Genomic DNA, 19,496 nt, shown 5'->3' on the forward strand with positions numbered 1-19,496 from the left:
TCCTCTTGTATAGCAAGTCTCAGCACAAACACCTGCTTGGAACAGAGGGCATCCTAATCCTCAGCATCCAAAAATCAGTGATCGCAGAAATCTCCCAGAAAGCAAGGACACTTGAACACTGATCTTCCAGTGGGGGGGGGATCTATTTTTTTCATAGAAGATCTACTTTAATGTATAGGGTTGCCAGATACCAGGTTATGGCGGGCAATTGCCCACCAATTAAGGGGGCAGCTCACCGCCCCTCAGCTGGTCAGTGAGTGGAAGCAAGCCAGCTGTAAGGGGGGTGCGTAAAGTCACTTCTGGGATAAACCTGGAAGCAATGGGGTCGCTCTAGCACATTCCTCCAAAAACTCTATGGTTTCCATAGAGGCATAGTAATTTCTTTTTATCTACTTTCAGAGCGCTAGAACCCTTCTAGGAGCGGCCTTTGCACGAATTAAACATCACTGAAATCTTTTCAGTTTGAACTGAAATTTTAAGATTGCCAATAGGAAAACATGCAAAAGAAATTAAAGCATGCTTTAATGCACTGTATCCCTTTTTCTGTACATCAGTACTTACCTATAACACATGATTATCATATAGCAAGAGCCATCTCAATACTTACGCTTTGGTATAATTCAAAATGAAGTCAACTCCTTTTTCACTGTCAAACTGAATGTTGCGAGGCAACTCGCTGTGAGTTTTGGCATCTATGCTCAAAGGAAATCCTGGATGCCATTCTCCCCACCTGATGAAAAAAAGAAAAGAAAACTGGTGAACCAACAGCTCATTCTCTTTCTGTGATTTATAAGACTGAAAACTGTGCCACTAAAAAATAATAATCAAGCCATGATGCCAGATCAGCCAGCCACAAACAACGGCCACTTTCACTTTCTGTACTAACAGTCACTGCGATGCTGATCAGGTTATATAAGCAGCAATTCAGATGCTAGCAACTTTATTTGGTAACTTATTTAGGAAATGCATATGCCACCTTCCCAGACACCTGCTCAAGGTGATTTGCTCAGTTGAGCAAATGCCCTGGGGGTAGGGCTGTCAGCTCCAGGTTGCAAAATACCTGGAGATTTTGGAGGGGGACCTGAGGAGGGCGGGGTTTGGAGAGGGGAGGGGCTTCGATGTCATAGAGTCCAATTGCCAAAGTGGCCATTTTCTCCAGGGGAACTGATCTCTATCGTCTGGAGATTGGTTGTAATAGCAAATCTCCAGCTGGAGGTTGGCAACCCTACAGCTGTATGAATCTTGGAAAAGTGTACTTCGGCAAAAAGTCACTTAAAATGGGTTCTAACCTGCACCTTCTTGCTTTTCACCTGACCTTTTGGAGAAAGATCACTGCCTGACTGTGCCCCAAGTATCCTGACATAGACCCAGCCTTGTAGACATTGCCTGTGCCATTATTATAAGACCTCTAATCTCTTCAGCCTTCTGGACAATGTTCAGAAAACAGCACAAACGATGAAGCCATGGGGAAACTCACCGATACAGTTTCTGCCGATCCTCCAGTTCTTTGCGTCTGTGATGTTTAAGAACTGGAGCTTTGTCATCTTTGGAAAGCTTGGCTGAAAAAAGATGACGAAACAATCACGATAACATATGAGCGGAGACAACACATTATTTATTAAAACAGTCCTCTAGTGTCCCTCTTCACATATAGTGAACTCAGGTCAGTTTGTGGAACTGGTTCTTGCCCTGCTAGGAATTATGAGGCTGATGTAGTTTCTCTTGATCACTAAAGCCCCTTTCCCAACTCACTTCCTTTTCAGCTGATGCCTTTTCAGGTTCCTGCCTATAACCTCTTAAACCCCTCCTTCTGAAACAGACCCTACCTTCTGATACAGATCCCTACGTCCCCCCCCCTTATATTGCAGAAGTACATAAAACAATGGTTTTGTCTGCTTGATAAAACAGATGTACGGTGATCACTGGATTTGTGACTTTCTGCTGGATCACAATTTTGATATCAAGGTTTGTTTGTTTTTTAAATCAACATGGGGCTTTAGAGACCCACCTACCCCACCCACACTCATGCACGTCCTCACTGAAATGGACCCTGATGAAATGACACTTCACCCAAGTATTTGGGTAAGAATTTTCTACTTTGCTTTGTGAATGTTGGGTTTATACTCTGAATGCTCAGAGGATGAGCACAAGTCACCTGGCCAAAGAGAGAACTAGACCTCTTCCCTTTCCCCAATCCTAAACTGAGAAAGGGGGGGAGGAGGAGGAAGAAAAAGAAGAGTTGGTTTTTATATGCCGACTTTCTCTACACTGAGACCCTGGCCCTACAGGATCTAGTTCAGTTCTGCTGGACCTGCAAGACCGAGATGTTCCACCAGGCCCATGGTGGAGGACAGTGATGGTTTCATTCTAGCTGGCCTCCATGTACTGCCCTTCCCTTCTCCCCCTTCTCCTTCTCCTTTTACTCTCCCCCGCCCGCGGCCCGGTCCCCGGTTGTTTTCTTGTCCATTCCCCTTTATTAGAAAGGAGTTTTAATGTAGATGTTAGAAATGATATAGTATAGATATACTATATCTATTTTAAATTGTATTCATCTACATCACGGGCTTGTTGTTAGGATAAAATGGAGGAAAGTACATTGGGTCCCTATTAGGGAAAAAGTAAATAATCTTGTATGAAGTTAGTTAAAACAGTTCTCGGCTTAGCTGCTTATCTAATAAACTTTGCCAAACACTCACCTCGCCCATCTCGGAGTACCACCTCTTTTTCATCAGTAATCCATCTGTAACACGGGAACTCCAGGTAATCACCTATTGGTGTTTTCACTGTGATGTACTTCAAGTACCAATCATCAGGAAACCAATACTTTCGTTTCTCAATTTTTATCAATTGGATCTCCCCCAGGTCTTCTGACACTGTCACATCATAACTGTCCACCTAGGGGGAGAAAATATAATACATGGTCTGCTGGGGAACACAACTTTTAATACCACTACTTTTAATAACTTCATTATTTCACTGCACAACGTAACTACAATGGGACTACCTTGGTCACAAGAAACTAGATGAGATGTTTGCCACTTGATGACAAGAAAGAAGAAAGACAGAGGAAATACTCGGATGAAATGGGAAATTTCAATAAGCAAAGTGCGATAATCCTGGATTTGACAGTGAAGGACTTGGATTTGTGTCTCTATAACCTGCCTGAGGAAATCTTTAACATATGCTTGGAGGACCTAATAAGCAAGAAAATTGGAGCTGACAAGATTCCTTTACTTGAACGTGGGATGGAACAGACTACAACCTGGATTTACTATGAAGACCATCTGTATGCAGAAGAGACTTCAATAATGACCTTCAAGGATGATTTCCGATGCCTATTGCTATTGGAGGCAAGAAGGAAACGCTGGGAATTCTGAGCAAAGAGACTAATATAAAAGAGTTGGGTCTTTCTTGGTGATATGATTAAAGGGAATGGGTTAAAGGGACTGGTTTAAATGGAAAGAGAATCATAATTGATATTGACTTATTAGAATATTAATGTTTAAAATAAAGAATGGCCGGACCTTGTTGGAAATTATATACATAAAATAACTATTCTTTTAATGAATGGAAAGAGATGTTGGGTAATTCTTTTTATTATTATATAAACACCTAGCGATAATCTATAATTTTGGGGGGGGTAAGGAGGTATGGAGAACTTATTGTGAAAATTATTTTCTGATGGATCAACTTAAAGGATAAATTTTGATTTAATCCCATGTATATATTTTGTATAATGGTTAAATAGGATACCATAAAATTTGTATTAGATAAAACAGGAAAAGGATTAATTTTTATATAGATGGGGATTATGGTGTTAGCAAAAGTATTTACAATTTATTTTCAGACGGAAGAAAGTGAAGGGGGAGTCATTTTTATTTGTATTAGAAATTCTATTAGACTTTAATTTACATTTATTAATTTTTATAACTGAGTAGTGACACATGTATGAGGTATTAAATGAGAAAATAATAAAAATTCTTTAAAAAAAAAGAAACTAGATGAGATGCCTTGGAAAATTCACAACAGAAAAACCACAGGAGTACCAGAAAAACAGAGGTTGTAAGTTGCCGGACCCCTCCTCCCACTAAGGGGTGCCATGGATGGCACCTGGGAACCAAAGACTAACAAGCAAAGCAAGACACTGCTCTCCACAAAATGCATGCCTCTCAGAGAATTTTGAGATCCATCTTGTGTGTATAACTTGGGCATGAAGGTGGTTGGTAGCTGTACTGTTCCCATGTCCCAACAGTGTGCCTACCTAGACAATGGGACTGGCTAGTCTCCATCGTGTAACCCAAGGTGATTTAATCAGTGCTCCGAGCCAACCATTAATTACCCTAGTTGTACACATCCTGAGAAATCAATCAGTATTCAGGAGGCTGAATACAGACATTATCGTGGATCCTGAAGACTCATCAAGCCTCTTCTATCTTTTTGTTCAGACCCTGGAAAAGCAATCAATTATTTGTCTCTGCCTTTCCTGCCAGCTTACCTCATATCGCCTCAGGACCCATTTGGGGGTATAAATATTGGTCCTTTGGCCATTCATTGTGTATGTGTGTTTTGGATCCATGCATGCACCCCCACTTCTGCTCCTGGAAACACTGGTGGTTTTCCTCTTCAGCGAAGCTTTCCCTGAACGTCTCTTCAAGACTGGTAAATATTACCCATCCTTGAAACCCTATCCAACTTCCTCTCTTTTCTCTTAGTCAGCTCATGTATGATTTATGTTTGTATATCCATTGCTTGAAAGTATATTTCTTGTTATGTATTCTGTAATAAACCAATATGAATTGTACCACTACCTGTTTATCGGAGTTTCCCCTAGGATTTAAGAAGAAGAGTTGGTATTTATATGCTGACTTTCTCTACCACTTAAGGAAGAATCAAACCGGCTTACAATCACCTTCCCTTCCCCTCCCCACAACAGACACCCTGTGAGGTAGGTGGGGCTGAAGGAGTGTGACGAGCCCAAGGTCACCCAGCTGGCTTCACGTGTAGGAGTGGGGAAACCAACCTGGTTCACCAGATTAGCATCCGCCGCTCATGTGGAGGAGTGGGGAATCAAACCCTGTTCTCCAGATTAGAGTACACCACTCCAAACCATAGCTCTTAACCACTACACCACAATGGCTCCTACACCACCTGGATTTATCCTGGTATACACAGGTTATCAATCCCAGTTACCTACCCCTCACTCTGTCTCCGCAGCTAATTCCACCAGCTAGTGGAGACTACTCATTTAGGGTAACAAGGTGACCAATTTCGAAGTACTGATCTCCCAGCTTTAATTTCCGGTATTTGCAAATAGTGAAGAACCAAGGAAGACCTGCAGTAATAACAGAAGCAGGTGGAGGGGGCACCGTGTCCAAGGTCCTCACTTTTATTCCTCACCCCTACTTGCCCTAATCCATTTCCCCTGGGGTTGCAAGAGGAGGTGAGAGTCATCCTCACCATGCTGTACATGTTAAGGTTTCCAAAGCTGGAGGTGAGAGGGAAGCCTGGAGACTTCTCCCTCTGTATATCAGTTTGCCCTTATCTTCCACCACACAGAGACATCTTTATGGACCTGTATTTAGTGATGCATCCAGTTTCTCTCTGCCTTTCATCCCAAACCTCCTGCAGACTGGAAGGTAAACACTAAGCCAATGTCTAATAAGTGAAAGGCTTGTGGATTCTAAAAATGGAATTACTTCATTTGAAACTGGGCCAGCCTGTTGTAAAGGCCAATGTTATGGACACTTATTTAAAGCACTTATATCCCACGTTTCCATTAAGCTCAAAGCAATTGTTAAACAACCCCATCAGGTTCATTAAGGCAATATTTATATAGCAAGCATGCCATCAACTAGCAATTGTTAAGAAATCAGCCCAGTATCTGTACCATTCACAAGGATCACATTAGCTGAACAGGAAGCAGCAGCCAAGTTAGCAAAAAGTCCATGAAAAACACTGCTCCATGTGCCTCTCTGAAGGCTGACAGTGAAGGTGCACCCTCCTCAGACAATGTCACAAGGTTGAGGGAGATCAGATAGGTGGTCCCTAGCTTATGAAAATCTTTAAAGATAAATACCAGCACCCTGAATTGCATCTGAAACCATAAAGGTAATCAGTGCACATGTTTTACAGCTAGCGTAATTTGCTCATAACAGTGCACACCATATGGAATTTCGCATTGATGGAAACTTCCAAGTTGTCTCCAAGGTCAGCCCCATGCAGAGTGCGCTGTAGTAGTCCAGCACAGAAACTGCAAAAGAATGGCTCAACATACCTAATTCTCAATCAAAAGCAGTCTGCACATGGCAATAAAAATGGGGGGGTGCAGTTATGAAAATCTCTGAGATCTGCAGAGGACTATGTCCTCCACTTAGCGGCTTTCAGAACTGCAGACTCTGTTTGCGCAAGCCACTACGCTACAGGATCTAGACCGCTTTTTTATGGAATGGATGTCTCCATACCACATCATTTCAGACAGCCTCCCCTGCTTGTTTGTTTACCTCATGTGATAATGGGCTCTTTGTAGCTGTATGTGCAACAAGAAAAATACACTTCACATTCCAAAACGCACAAAAGAAAGCACTAGGGGATGAGGCAGAAGAAAGCAAGTACCCACAAGGGGTGTTTTGCAAGGAATCGACTTTGCTCTGAGATCCAGCTGACCAGAAATCCTTATCTGCAACCAGAGGACATTCGGAAGGGACAGCACAACAGCCTTCCATTCAGAAGAGCTGCTGTGTGGAACCAGAGATCCTCAACATTTGCTTTATTTATACCCCACCTCCATCATATCTTCACAACCACCACCCTGTGGAGTAGATTAGACTGACAGAGTATGACCGGTCACCCTGCAAGCTTCCACAGCAGTGGCGACTTGAACCTGTTTTTTTTGCAGATTCTAGCCTTACAATCCAACCACTATGCCACACAGGCTCTCTAGTACAGTGCAAAGACTACAGAGGATCCCGTGAATGACAGTTTAGAAATGTAGACTGCCAATTTTGTATTGAGCAAGTGTGTCAGGCAAGGGTATAACTAGCCACTTCCAAAACAAAAGAATAAAAGGTCAACTTGGGGGCCACAAAGCAGCTATACCGCATACTCTGTACATGCCTCATATCATGACTCGAGGTGGCTTACAAAAATATATAAGCATACACGGTTAAGAACAGTTGAAACAGATAAATCAAGTTAAAATGCAACTCTTGCAACACATATCACCACCAGCTGCCCATCAGGGACAGTCATGAGTTCCTTCCACCAAAGGTGCATTAGAATAATTCTGTTTTGCACCTTTTACAAAGAGTGAATTGGGAGCTTTCTGTACCATATCCAGTAGGCTGTTTGGGCTGAATTACTGTTAATAATTAGTGTTTATAATATTCCCCATCCAATTAAGGTAAAGCTGCTGGTTTATCTTAAAGAATCTATAAACTGTGCAAGTCCTAGTCTAGAATTTGCTGTCAGGTGCTGGAATACTAGCAAAATTAGAACAGAAAACAATGCCTTACATATATTTTAAAATGCCATGCATATTTTATTAGACTTATTAGAATCCAAGATGAGAGAGTTTGGAGCAAACTGTGACTAGCCAAGGTCACCCAGCTGGCTTCATGTGGAGGAGTGGGGAATCAAACCTGGTTCTCCAGATTAGAGTCCACCGCTCTTAACCACTATACCACGCTGGCTCTCAAGACTGGGAAATTATTTGACAGTGCCTGCTATTTTTTCAAATATTTTAGAATAAAATTACGTTTAGGATGATGTATTTTGTAGTAATAAAAGCTAAAAACAAATCTTCAACTTTCTGTCTTGTATTAACATTCACACATGTATAAAAAGAGACTCGCGTAAAAGGCACTTAATAAAAACTGTAAAGGTGTACTTGGCCATTGAAGCTCTATGTCAAACTATTCATGTACAGCTGCACAACTGGATTAGATTTTTCTTCATGCAACTAAAGATGCTTTTGCTTGTTTATCTATCTACAGTGGTACCACGATCACCTGGCATATGTTGCACACAAACATCTTTCTGCGTGATGACTGCCATCATATGGGACTATTCAAAGTGATGCAAATGTGTGCACTAGCCCCTTGTTTGTGTGAAGCTGGTTTTACAGGAAAGAGCAATCAAACCCCAGTCTATTTCCTTTTGTATGAGGATAAGCTGACATTAAAAAAAATTCTGGTACAAGGCTTTGGGAAAACAACATGGCAACAGGAGTTCACTTCTAAGCTAACAGCACAATCTGCCAGGTTGTCAGATAAGAGCGCCTTTATATTAACCCCCAACCGCTGCTTCTAGCATCCAAGGCACCCAAGGCAGGGGTAAACCACAGGGATCATTTACATCTGTTCTACAGTCTTTCATTGGTTGCCTATTGGTGTCTCAGATCAAGACAAGGTGCTGCTGCTTCTGTTTGAAGTTCTGGGGCCCACATACCTGAAGGACCACCTCTCCCAGTATAAGAAGAGTTGGTTTTTATATGCCGACTTTCTCTACCACTTAAGGAAGAATCAAACCTTCCCTTCCCCACAACAGACACCCTGTGAGGAGGGTGGGGCTGAGAGAGCTGTGACTAGCCCAAGGTCACCCAGCTGGCTTCATGTGGAAGAGTGGGGAATCAAACCCGGTTCTCCAGATCAGAGTCCACTGCTCCAAACCACCGCTCTTAACCCCTACACCATGCTATGGAGGAGCTTTACTCAGGGCAGTGATGCCTCTGGTCATCCTGACCCCCCTCCCAGCGACTCCCGTGTAGAAGATCAATTTCCCCAGAGAAAATTAGAAGATCCACATTTCTTTTGCAGTTCTGATGGTCTTGTAAAATAGAACTCTTTAGAAGAGCCTTTGGCGCCTCAAGATTATTGCTCTGCAGGTGTCTTCTTGAAAGACTGCAGTTGCATTTGGATTTTATTTAAGTTTTCTGCAGGTCGTTTTAATTCTGTTCTTAAAATTATGTTACCTTGTGCTGATTTCATTGTTGTTACCTGCCTTAGATCCCAGTTACCTCCGAGAAAGGTATATTTATAAATATATCACCGACCATTTTTACAAAGTCTGGTTCATTACCAACGGACCTTTCGTTACTTAGAGGTTATATGTATGTACAGAATTTGTCAAAACTTAAGGAATTTCATTTCTGCTACTTTTGCTAGTACTGCTGGAATGACCAAAGATACATTTTGTTGGGCAAAAAATAAACCTGTGTCAAGAAATATTAAATCCATGCCCTGTGGAACTACAGCTGCTGAGAGGCAAAACCGCCAGTGTCAAGAGAGAAATAGGGATCCCGTTAGCTAAGCAGCCCTTTCCTGTCTAAAGCCAAGTTTAATATTAAGCGGCAAAAAGTCCTCCTTTGCATCTCAAAGGATTGATGTTGTTTTTCCTTTTCAAAAAGAGTTTACTGTGGAAAAGGGAAGTACACTGAGACAGGGAACTGCGAGCATTTTGCAACGCAATTTGTGAAAGAATGTAGTCAGTACTAAGTTGGCACGGAAGCCGAACTTATGTTTAAATGCACACTCAGCAATGCTCATCCAGCACACCCACTCCAGAATGGTAAGCCATGTTAGTGTGTTGCAACAATAAACAAGCAAACAGACAGGCAAACAAACAAACAAACAAAATGATCTTATGGTGTTCAACACAAGCAGACCAGAAGAGTTTCCACAATACTTCTCCTGGCTCTCCTCAAATTAGTCCTCTGAAGAGGCTACATCTCTGAAAACGTATATAAATGTTAAGGTGGCTGGTGCCGGTTTTATCAATATGCACAGCAATATCCCCATATACCAGTGGTTCCCAAACTTTTCAGGCTGCCGGCCCCCTTGGTTCCACAAACTCAACCCCAGCGCCCCCTACCCTATCCAACAACACAGTTGAAGGGGCCCACCTCTAGCACTCCCCTGCTGCCCCCTTGCCTCTTAGTGCCCCACTAGGTAATCCCACCGCCCCCCAGGGGTGGTACTGCCCACTTTGGGAACCACTGACATATACTATTAACCAGATTTGTAGTACGGTGGTGGATCCAAGCAACGACAACTTACTCCAGAATGCCACCCATTATTCTAATATTCCCATCAAGCGTCATGGATTCTAGAGCAGAGGAATCTGGTCAGTTCTGGAGAACCCTGCTGCCTACTCCATATGATAAGGATCAGATAAGAGACGTGCCGTGTATGCCCTTTGGACTCCGCGTATCTCTGGCCCTCATGGGATGTTTGACATCCAAATTTCCCAGATGGATTTTGCTATCTATAAATTCCACCGCAGATTTGAATAACTCAAGAGGAAGTAAGTGCTGAAACAATGGAACTAAGAGAGCCCGTGCAAACAGACCCAAAAAAATCACTACTGTTAATAGTGACTTCGCTTCTGAACTTTTTGGTCTCAAAAGTTAAACATAGATTTTAGACAGACTGTGTCCAATACCACGTTCTTGGCTCATGTCTCCTTCTAAACAGGAATTGTTCACGGCAATGATCGTAGATGATGCAACTAAGGACATCAGCGCTTTGTGCACTCAGAACTAGACATAATTGCACGTATCCAACCACACCATTTCTTGGATGGAGCTCTATTTCTGTTGGTGACTGAGGGGGGAGGTGATTTCCACCACCACTCCACGCACACTGTAGACCCCCCCTGATTTGCCCCCTTTGTGGTCCACTTTGGTCCACTGACCCTTCCCAGGAACAAAATCTCAGGGAGTAGGCTGCAGCCAGCGAGGGAAGCACTAAACTATGAAGTTCAGAGATTGTTAGAGAAATGCTACCGGAGGCAATGAGAACTCTAGGAAAGACAGAAAGTTGTACAGGGGGGAGGGAGAGAGGAAGAAAGTGAGAACATGGTCTTCTGCTCTGAAACTGGAAAAGATGGAGAGCTGCTTGAGGGATGAACACACAAGCAGGGAGACACAACAGGAACGGGGCTACACAGACATCTCTGCCAACATCTGAGCAAAGAAATGAGGTACACAAAGTTTTCATCCAGCCTGGTGTAGTGTTTAAGAGCGGTGGTTTGGAGTGGTGGAGTCTGATCTAAAGAACTGGGTTCGATTCCCCACTCCTCCACATGAGTGGCGGAGGCTAATCTGGTCATCTGGATTTGTTCCCCCACTCCTCCACGTGAAGCCTGCTGGGTGACCTTGGGATGGTCACAGCTCTCTTAGAGCTCTCTCAGCCCCACCCACCTCACAGGGTGTCTGTTGTGGGGAGGGGAAAGGAAGGTGATTGTAAGCCGGCTCGATTCTTCCTTAAGTGGTAGAGAAAGTCGGTATATAAAAACCAACTCTTCTTCTTCTTCATCCCCCTTAAACACTTCCAAACCAATGGTATTATGAGAGGCAACAAGCTGCATACAAAAATGGAGGCAGCTTTTGAACAGCTGGGGGGGTCTTCTGCAGTGACCACGGTGTGTTTGTGTGTGTGTGTGTGGGGGGGCTTGTTGCCTTCCCCAGAGCTACAACTGACAATTACAGAAAAATTGGCTCATGCTTTTAACAGCAGCTTGATGCACAAAAATCAGCAGGTATGGCAGAGTATACAGTGATGGCAAAATTGAAGTATTTGGCGAACAGAACACTTGAGGAGGAGTTTTGGAGAAAATGGAAACCGTATACCGACTATGTGTAATTGCACCATGGTGATAGGGTGTTAGATAATTAGAAGATTAATATTAGTAGTTCATAAATAAAGGTAAAGGTCCCCTGTGCAAGCACCGGGTCATTCCTGACCCATGGGGTGACGTCACATCCCGACGTTTCCAAGGCAGACTTTGTTTGTGGGGTGGTTTGCCAGTGCCTTCCCCAGTCATCTTCCCTTTACCCCCAGCAAGCTGGGTACTCATTTGACCGACCTCGGAAGGATGGAAGGCTGAGTCAACCTTGAGCCGGCTACCTGAAACCGACTTCCGTCGGGATCGAACTCAGGTCGTGAGAGCAGAGCTTTTGACTGCAGTACTGCAGCTTAACACTCTGCGCCACGGGGCTCCTTAGTAGTTCATAGAGAAAGCAATAACAAGGGGGTAGCATTAAGCAAATGCCTGTAAGCAGTAGTTAGATCAATTTTAAATTGAGTTTAAATATTGATAAAATAACAATCAATAGTATACAGGCAGTAATGATAACGGGTAGTAAGAATATCAATCTGTTATTTGAAGCATAATGAATGGCTCTAAATATATGTACCCTTTGGAAGATGTATTTTGTATGTATGGGTATGTATGTGTTTGATTTCTTACTTTAATAAAAAAAATTTTGGGGGGGAATCAGCAGGTGATAGCTGCCCCGAGCCCTGCTGCAACTGTGGGGAGGCAGGACAGAAATCAAATCAAATGAGAATGGGTTTTGCAACATATAAATAAACACAACCACCTGCCAATGTCTGCATATCAAGCTTCTCTTCAAGGGGAAGGGGCTCTGATGAAGACTGCACATACAGAGGTGGATGCCAAATAACCAAGGAAGTGTTAGACTGTGCCAAACGTGTACAACTGATACTGTTCACTTCTGGTGTTTGGTTGCAAGGATTCCCATAATTATCAGTAGGTTGATGTGAACACATAATATTGGCAGTGGTCTTTCAAACAGCATAGCCAGCATATAACAGTATAGCCAGCTGGATGTAGTGGTCAGAGTGTCAGACTAGGATCTGGGAGACTCCAGATTTGAACCCCATTGTGCCTTGGAAGATTGATGGTCAGTTGCACATTCTCAGCCTACTTTACCTTACGGGGTTGATGTGAGGATAAAATAGAAAGGAATGTTGTAAACTATTTTACGTCCCCACTGGGGAGAAAGGCAGAGTATAAATGAAAGAATTATATCCCCTGTGTACTGCAGACATAGGCAAGGCCCATGACTTCTTGCTTGCTTTAGGTTCCTCCATCTTTTTCTCACGCTATAGAAATCAGTTTATGTTCAGAAATAAAAACACCCAACCAAGAAAAAATATAACATGTTTGTGTGGCTATTCAGTTCTCTCAAGTCTAAAGATATAAAAAAGAAAGTTCAAAATAAATAAAAAATATTGATCTTTCAGAAATGATTCTGATTAGCAAAAGTTTAGGGTAGTATTTTAAAAGTTGGATCCTCGCTAAACCTTTGATAGACAGAAGCACATCTTTTCTACCGATCCCCTTCTAAAGTTGCAAATGCCTCCCAAAATACTGCTCGTGGGGGACGGGGGATTCTCCCCAGGATCAGCATGAGAAGAGGGCTGCCATGGGTCAGGGTAAGTGGAGAAAATCACCCTCCCGCCCCCATGCACGTGCATCTTCTTGGCAGGATCCAACACTTACAGTGCATTCCTAAGGAGAGTTACTACAGTCTAAGCCCATTCGTTTCAATGGGCTTAGACTGGAGTAACTCTCCTTAGGCATGCACTGCTACTATTCATTTTTTTAAATTAACTGATGTCACCATGGCATTTACTGCGAGACTAGAATTATAATTACTGAACAGGTCAATGTAATTCAAACATTTACCTCAATATCCACATTTACTGATAGCTCTCAAAACCCCCACAGAAAATCTGGGGGAAATTCTACACCAACTGCACTTTTTTTAAAAAGCAAAATGAATAAAGACCTGGATCTGCAATGTTCACTCTTTAGGACTCTGTACACATTAGTCCCCAGAGTACAACCACCGGCAGTTTTCTTTCTGCAAATAAAGAAGCATCTGGGGCATACACCAAGAACCTTTTACCACACTGGGATGCTTTTTAAATCACACAATGTATCGGGGTAAAAAAACAACTCCCATCAGTTGAGACAGGATGCTGGACTGGATGGACCACTGGTCTGATCCAGCAGGACTGTCCTGATATTCTGATGCTTGAAGGAATCATTCTCTCCACAGAAAATGGCTGGAAGGAACCATTCTGATTCAGCTCCAGAGGTTACTGTGGATGTCACCAATTTTTTAGTAGAAGTGCTAAATGTCCAAAAATGTATAACCTCTGATATCTGATGTTACTGGCTATGATTTTATCTTATCGGTTTTAAGATTTATGACCATTGTTCGTATCAGTTGTAACAATTTATATGCCATTAAAGGTTTATGAATGAATGAATGAAAAGGAACCGTTTGTTCACAGGCTCTGGCTCCTCCAAACCAAGGGGAGAACGGCAGGTGAGCCCAGATGGCTGGATCAGCTTCGGAACAACCTGCTTTTCTTGGGGGGGACAAACTGGCATCCAGCAAAGCGAGCGAAGGACCCTTTCTTCAGGGTCACACCCCTCCTAAAAATCTTGCGAGCTCCAGCCAACCCCCGAGGGAGCGCCGGGCAGCGACCAGGGAGATCGGCGGAGTATGGGAGGGGAGCTGTTGGCACCACAGAGGCTCCTTGGCGCTCCACTGGCAGTGGCGGCTCTACTATGAAACTAATGAAGCTTAAGCTTCAGGGCCCCAAATCCCGGAGGGTCCCTGCAGCAACTTTTTTTTTTTAATGAATGAATTTTTCAACAACAATGGGAGTTTTTAAAAGTGTTTGTTATTAAAATAAGGCTATTTTAATGATAGAGTCATAAGCCAATGGGCCGAAGTTCTTAATATTGACCTTAGAACAGGGGTGGGGAACCTTTTTTCTGCCAAGGGCCATTTGGATATTTATAACATCATTCGCGGGCCGCACATTGTGGCCCTGCCCCCTTTAACCCCTCCATTGTCACCACTTCCTCCCCCAGCCCTCTTGTAGTACAGAGGAAATATGTTTCTCCACGGCCCGGGTGGGAAAGGGTTAATACAGTTTCTTTGGCGGTCCTAGCAGCTCCATAGCTAATGACTCTTCTGCAAGGGGGAAAGAAGGTTCCTTTTCTCGGCAAAACAAACTCACACTGTCTTGAATAGAGGCTATTCCAGTCTGCGGGAGGGGGGGGATTGCCAGCCTTAGATCCTTCTGAGCTAGAGATCTGCCAGGACCCACGAAGGGACAGACCAAATGATTTTGCAGGCCTTATATGGCCCCCGGGCCTGACGTTCCCCACCCCTGCCTTAGAATATGCTCTAATTCCCATTTCATATGGCCTCAACATGTCTCTGTAATGAGTCATTTCAAAAAATTTCAGGGGTTTGCAGCGCCCAAACCCCCAGCTGTATGGGCTTGCTGAGCTCGCCAGAATCTATTCATAAGCTACATTTTGGCAGCTGGATCCTCGAATTCTTTGTTGGTGCACGGCTTAATAGTTCTATAACTCAGCCCTTAGGCTAGAGCCAATCGGAACCATAAAAAGGCACCTGAATTCTCAGTTCAGGCTGCATGCGTCTCGCTTGTGGATTTTAATACCAAAAATCTAATTTTCACCTCTTTATCCTAACGAGCCCCCTCTGACGACCTTCTACCTCTCTATTAGAGAATGAACCAATACAACTGCTATAGAGCAACCCCACTGAGGAAGATAACAGCGGTTACCCAGACCTCATTGCTGGTGGGAAGGGGATCAGTGTATGGCCCACTTTCAAGGACTCTACCCCACCACCCTGTTCTCTGCAATTTTGGGCCTCGCGGTCCTTGTGAGGGAGGCAAGGCCCTTTGGTTCTTGTTGGGTGTTGCCCTATTGTTGCTGGTTGCGACGGGCCCCCCATAACAGTTCAAGCTTCAGGGCCCCTAAAATATAGGTCCGCCACTGCCCAAAGCACTCCCTGGGTGCTGGTGGGAAAGAGACGCCAGAGGGGAGTCCTGGTGGAAAGGTTGAAGGAGGTGGGTGTGTTTAGCCTGAAGAGGAGAAGACTGAGAGAGGATATGATACCCATCTTCAAGAGAGGCAGTTCATGAAAGGGAGGGCATCTTGGCCATCTTCTGGGCATGGAGTAGGGGTCACTGGGGGTGTATGTGGGGGGAGGTAGTTGTGAAATTCCTGCATTGTGCAGGGGGTTGGACTAGATGACCCTGGTGGTCCCTTCCAACTCTATGATTCTATGATTCTAAGTACTTGAAGGGCTGTCATATAGAGGAGGGTGCCAAGTTGTTTTCTGTTGCCCCAGAAGGTCGGACCAGAACCAAGGGGTTGAAATTAAATCAAAAGAGTTTCCATCTAGACATTAGGAAGAATTTTCTAACAGTCAGAGCAGTTCCTCAGTGGAACCGGCTTCCTCAGGAGGTGGTGAGCTCTCCTTCCCTGGAGGTTTTCAAGAAGAGGCTAGATGGCCATCTGTCAGCAATGCTGATTCTGTGACCTTAGGCAGATGATGAGAGGGAGGGCATCTTGGCCATCTTCTGGGCGTGGAGTAGGGCTCACTGGGGGGGTGCAGGGGAGAGATAGTTTGGAATTTCCTGCATTGTGCAGGGGGTTGCACTAGATGACCCTGGTGGTTCCTTTCAGCTCTATGATTCTATGGCCATTTATGCACGGGAGGCTTTGCCTTGGATTTGCCACTCTTTAGGTGCACATTTTTCCCCATCCAGATTCTCAAACCTCAACAATAAGCCCCCGTGCAGAGTTTTGAGAATTCAGATGGGGAAAATGTGCATCTAGAGAGCTACAGGAGAATGACACAACTTTAAGGTTGACAATGAGGAAATTGAAATTGTTGAAGACTTTCTATTCCTTGGCTCCACCATCAACCAAAAGGGAGACTGCAGCCAACAAATCAGAAGGAGATTGAGACTAGGAAGGGCAGCCATGAAGGAGCTAGAAAAGATTTTGAAGTGTAAGGATGTGTCACTGGCCACCAAGACTAGATTAATTCATGCCATCGTATTTCCAATTACTATGTATGGGTGTGAAAGCTGGACAGTGAAGAAAGCTGATAGGAAGAAAATAGATTCCTTTGAAATGTGGTGTTGGGAGGAGAGTGTTACGGATACCGTGGACTGCCAAAAAAACAAATCAGTGGGTTCGAGATCAAATCAAGCCTGAATTGACCCTAGAAGCTAAAATGACTAAACTGAGGCTGTCGTATTTTGGTCCCGTCATGAGACGATAAGAGTCACTGGAAAAGACAGTCATGCTAGGAAAAGTTGAGGGCAGCAGGAAAAGAAGAAGACCCAACAAGAGATGGATTGACTCTATAAAGGAAGCCACGGCCCTCAATTTGCAAGATCTGAGCAAGGCTGTCAAAGTTGGAAATTTTGGAGGACTTTCATTCATAGGGTCGCCATGAGTCGGAAGTGACTTGAATGCACTTAACACACACACACAGTCTTGCCTATTGTGAGTGTATGAGAGCAATTTTTGGTCCAAATAACATACTTCCTTTTGTCTGCTATGGAATTTGTTTTCTACCTTCAACTTTTATTTCCCCCCCTATGTCTCCGACGACAGATATTAAGATACATGAGCTGGGGTAGCACAGGAGCCAGTAATTCTCTCTCAAGAACTGGGAATATTTCCAGCTTTTCTAATACAAAACAGAGGCATTTATCCTTTTGAATTCCATACATATGCCAAATAATACAATTTTATGTGCTAAGTAGCAGCATGACTCAATAAAGGAAGCCACAGCCTTCAATTTGCAATATCTGAGCAAGGCTGTCAAAGACAGGACATTTTGGAGGACTTTCATTCATAGGGTCGCCATGAGTCGGAAGTGACTTGACCGCACTTAACACACAACACACACACAGTCTTGCCTATTGTGAGTGTATGAGAGCAATTTTTGGTCCAAATAATATACTTCCTTTTGTTTGCTATGGAATTTGTTTTCTACCTTCAACTACCAGCTAGGAAAAGTGGAGGGCAGCAGGAAAAGAGGAAGACCCAACAAGAGATGGATGGACTCAATAAAGGAAGCCACAGCCTTCGATTTGCAAGATCTGAGCAAGGCTGTCAAAGTTAGGACGTTTTGGAGGACTTTCATTCATTGGGTCGCCATGAGTTGGAAGCGACTTGACGGCACTTAACACACACACACACACAGCCTTGAGACCCAACAAGAGATGGATTGACTCTATAAAGGAAGCCACGGCCCTCAATTTGCAAGATCTGAGCAAGGCTGTCAAAGTTAGGACATTTGGGAGGACTTTCATTCATAGGGTCTCCATGAGTCGGAAGCAACTTGACGGCACTTAACACACAACACACACACACAGTCTTGCCTATTGTGAGCGTATGAGAGCAATTTTTGGTCCAAATAACATACTTCCTTTTGTTTGCTATGGAATTTGTTTTCTACCTTCAACTTTTATTCCCTCCCCCTATGTCTCCGACGACAGATATTAAGATACATGTGCTGGGGTAGCACAGGAGCCAGTAATTCTCTCTCAAGAATTGGGAATATTTCCAGCTTTTCTAATACAAAACAGAGGCATTTATCCTTTTGAATTCCATACATATGCCAAATAATACAATTTTATGTGCTAAGTAGCGGCATGACTCAATAAAGGAAGCCACAGCCTTCAATTTGCAAGATCTGAGCAAGGCTGTCCAAGACAGGACGTTTTGGAGGACTTTCATTCATTGGGTCGCCATGAGTCGGAAGCGACTTGACGGCACTTAACACACAACACACACAGTCTTGAGACCCAACAAGAGATGGATGGACTCAACAAAGGAAGCCACAGCTTTCAGTTTGCAAGATCTGAGCAAGGCTGTCAAAGTTAGGACACTTTGGAGGACTTTCATTCACAGGGTCGCCTTGAGTCGGAAGCGACTTGACGGCACTTAACACACAACACACACACACAATGTTGAGACCCAACAAGAGATGGATGGACCCAATAAAGGAAGCCACAGCCTTCAATTTGCAAGATCTGAGCAAGGCTGTAAAAGTCAGGACACTTTGGAGGACTTTCATTCACAGGGTCGCCTTGAGTCGGAAGCGACTTGACGGCACTTAACACACAACACACACATGCAGTCTTGAGACCCAACAAGAGATGGATGGACTCAATAAAGGAAGCCACAGCCTTCAATTTGCAAGATCTGAGCAAGGCTGTCAAAGTTAGGACACTTTGGAGGACTTTCATTCACAGGGTCGCCTTGAGTCGGAAGCGACTTGACGGCACCTTAACACACAACACAAGTAGCGGCAAACCCAAGGCAAAGCCTCCCGTGCATAAGCGCCCCCCCCCCCCCGCAGCATCCCCCCAGCATCCCCGCCACTCACGGCTCCCCGCTCGAAGTCGTTGTAGAAGGACTTGTCCAGCAGGTGGCGCTCGCTGGAGCCCTCCGAGCCCACCAGGGTGAGGTAGACGTAGTCGTCCGTCCCCGCGAACCACTGGCTGCCAGTCGACACCGTCACCGCGTAGGACGCCATGCCCGCGCTCCACGGCCCCCAGCGGCGAGTGGGCGGCGGCCCCCGGGGAGCGGGCGGGCAGAGGCGGCCAGGAGGGAGCCGCCCTCGGAGGGGCGGGGCAGGGGGCGGGGCTGGGCCAGGCTTGCCTACCCGCCGGGGAGAGAGGAACTGCCTTCCCCACGTGCTGGGCGCGCCTCCAGGGCCGGGCTTAGGTTTGATGAGGCCCTAAGCTATGGAAGGCAATGGGGCCCTTTATAGGTCCAGCTGTCAACAACAAATGGTCGCTGTTTTTTTGGGGTGGAATACATGCTAT

The 19,496-nt window shown here is 44.5% G+C and overlaps 1 protein-coding gene across 1 annotated transcript in view; it reads right to left on the bottom strand.

Moving 5' to 3' along the window:
- Positions 1-19,204, bottom strand: part of ALOX5 (arachidonate 5-lipoxygenase) — a 44,113-nt gene extending 24,909 nt beyond the window's left edge. Inside the window, exons 1-4 of the mRNA XM_056862905.1 lie at positions 19,055-19,204; positions 2,697-2,895; positions 1,478-1,559; positions 608-730 (exon numbers count right to left, since the gene is read on the bottom strand). Coding sequence (XP_056718883.1) covers positions 608-730; positions 1,478-1,559; positions 2,697-2,895; positions 19,055-19,204 — 554 coding nt within the window. The remainder of the gene's footprint in view (positions 1-607; positions 731-1,477; positions 1,560-2,696; positions 2,896-19,054) is intronic.
- Between the last annotated feature and the right edge of the window lie 292 nt (positions 19,205-19,496).

Source organism: Euleptes europaea, chromosome 17 (genome assembly GCF_029931775.1).
Source record: "Euleptes europaea isolate rEulEur1 chromosome 17, rEulEur1.hap1, whole genome shotgun sequence".
NCBI classification, from domain to species: Eukaryota; Metazoa; Chordata; class Lepidosauria; order Squamata; family Sphaerodactylidae; genus Euleptes; species Euleptes europaea.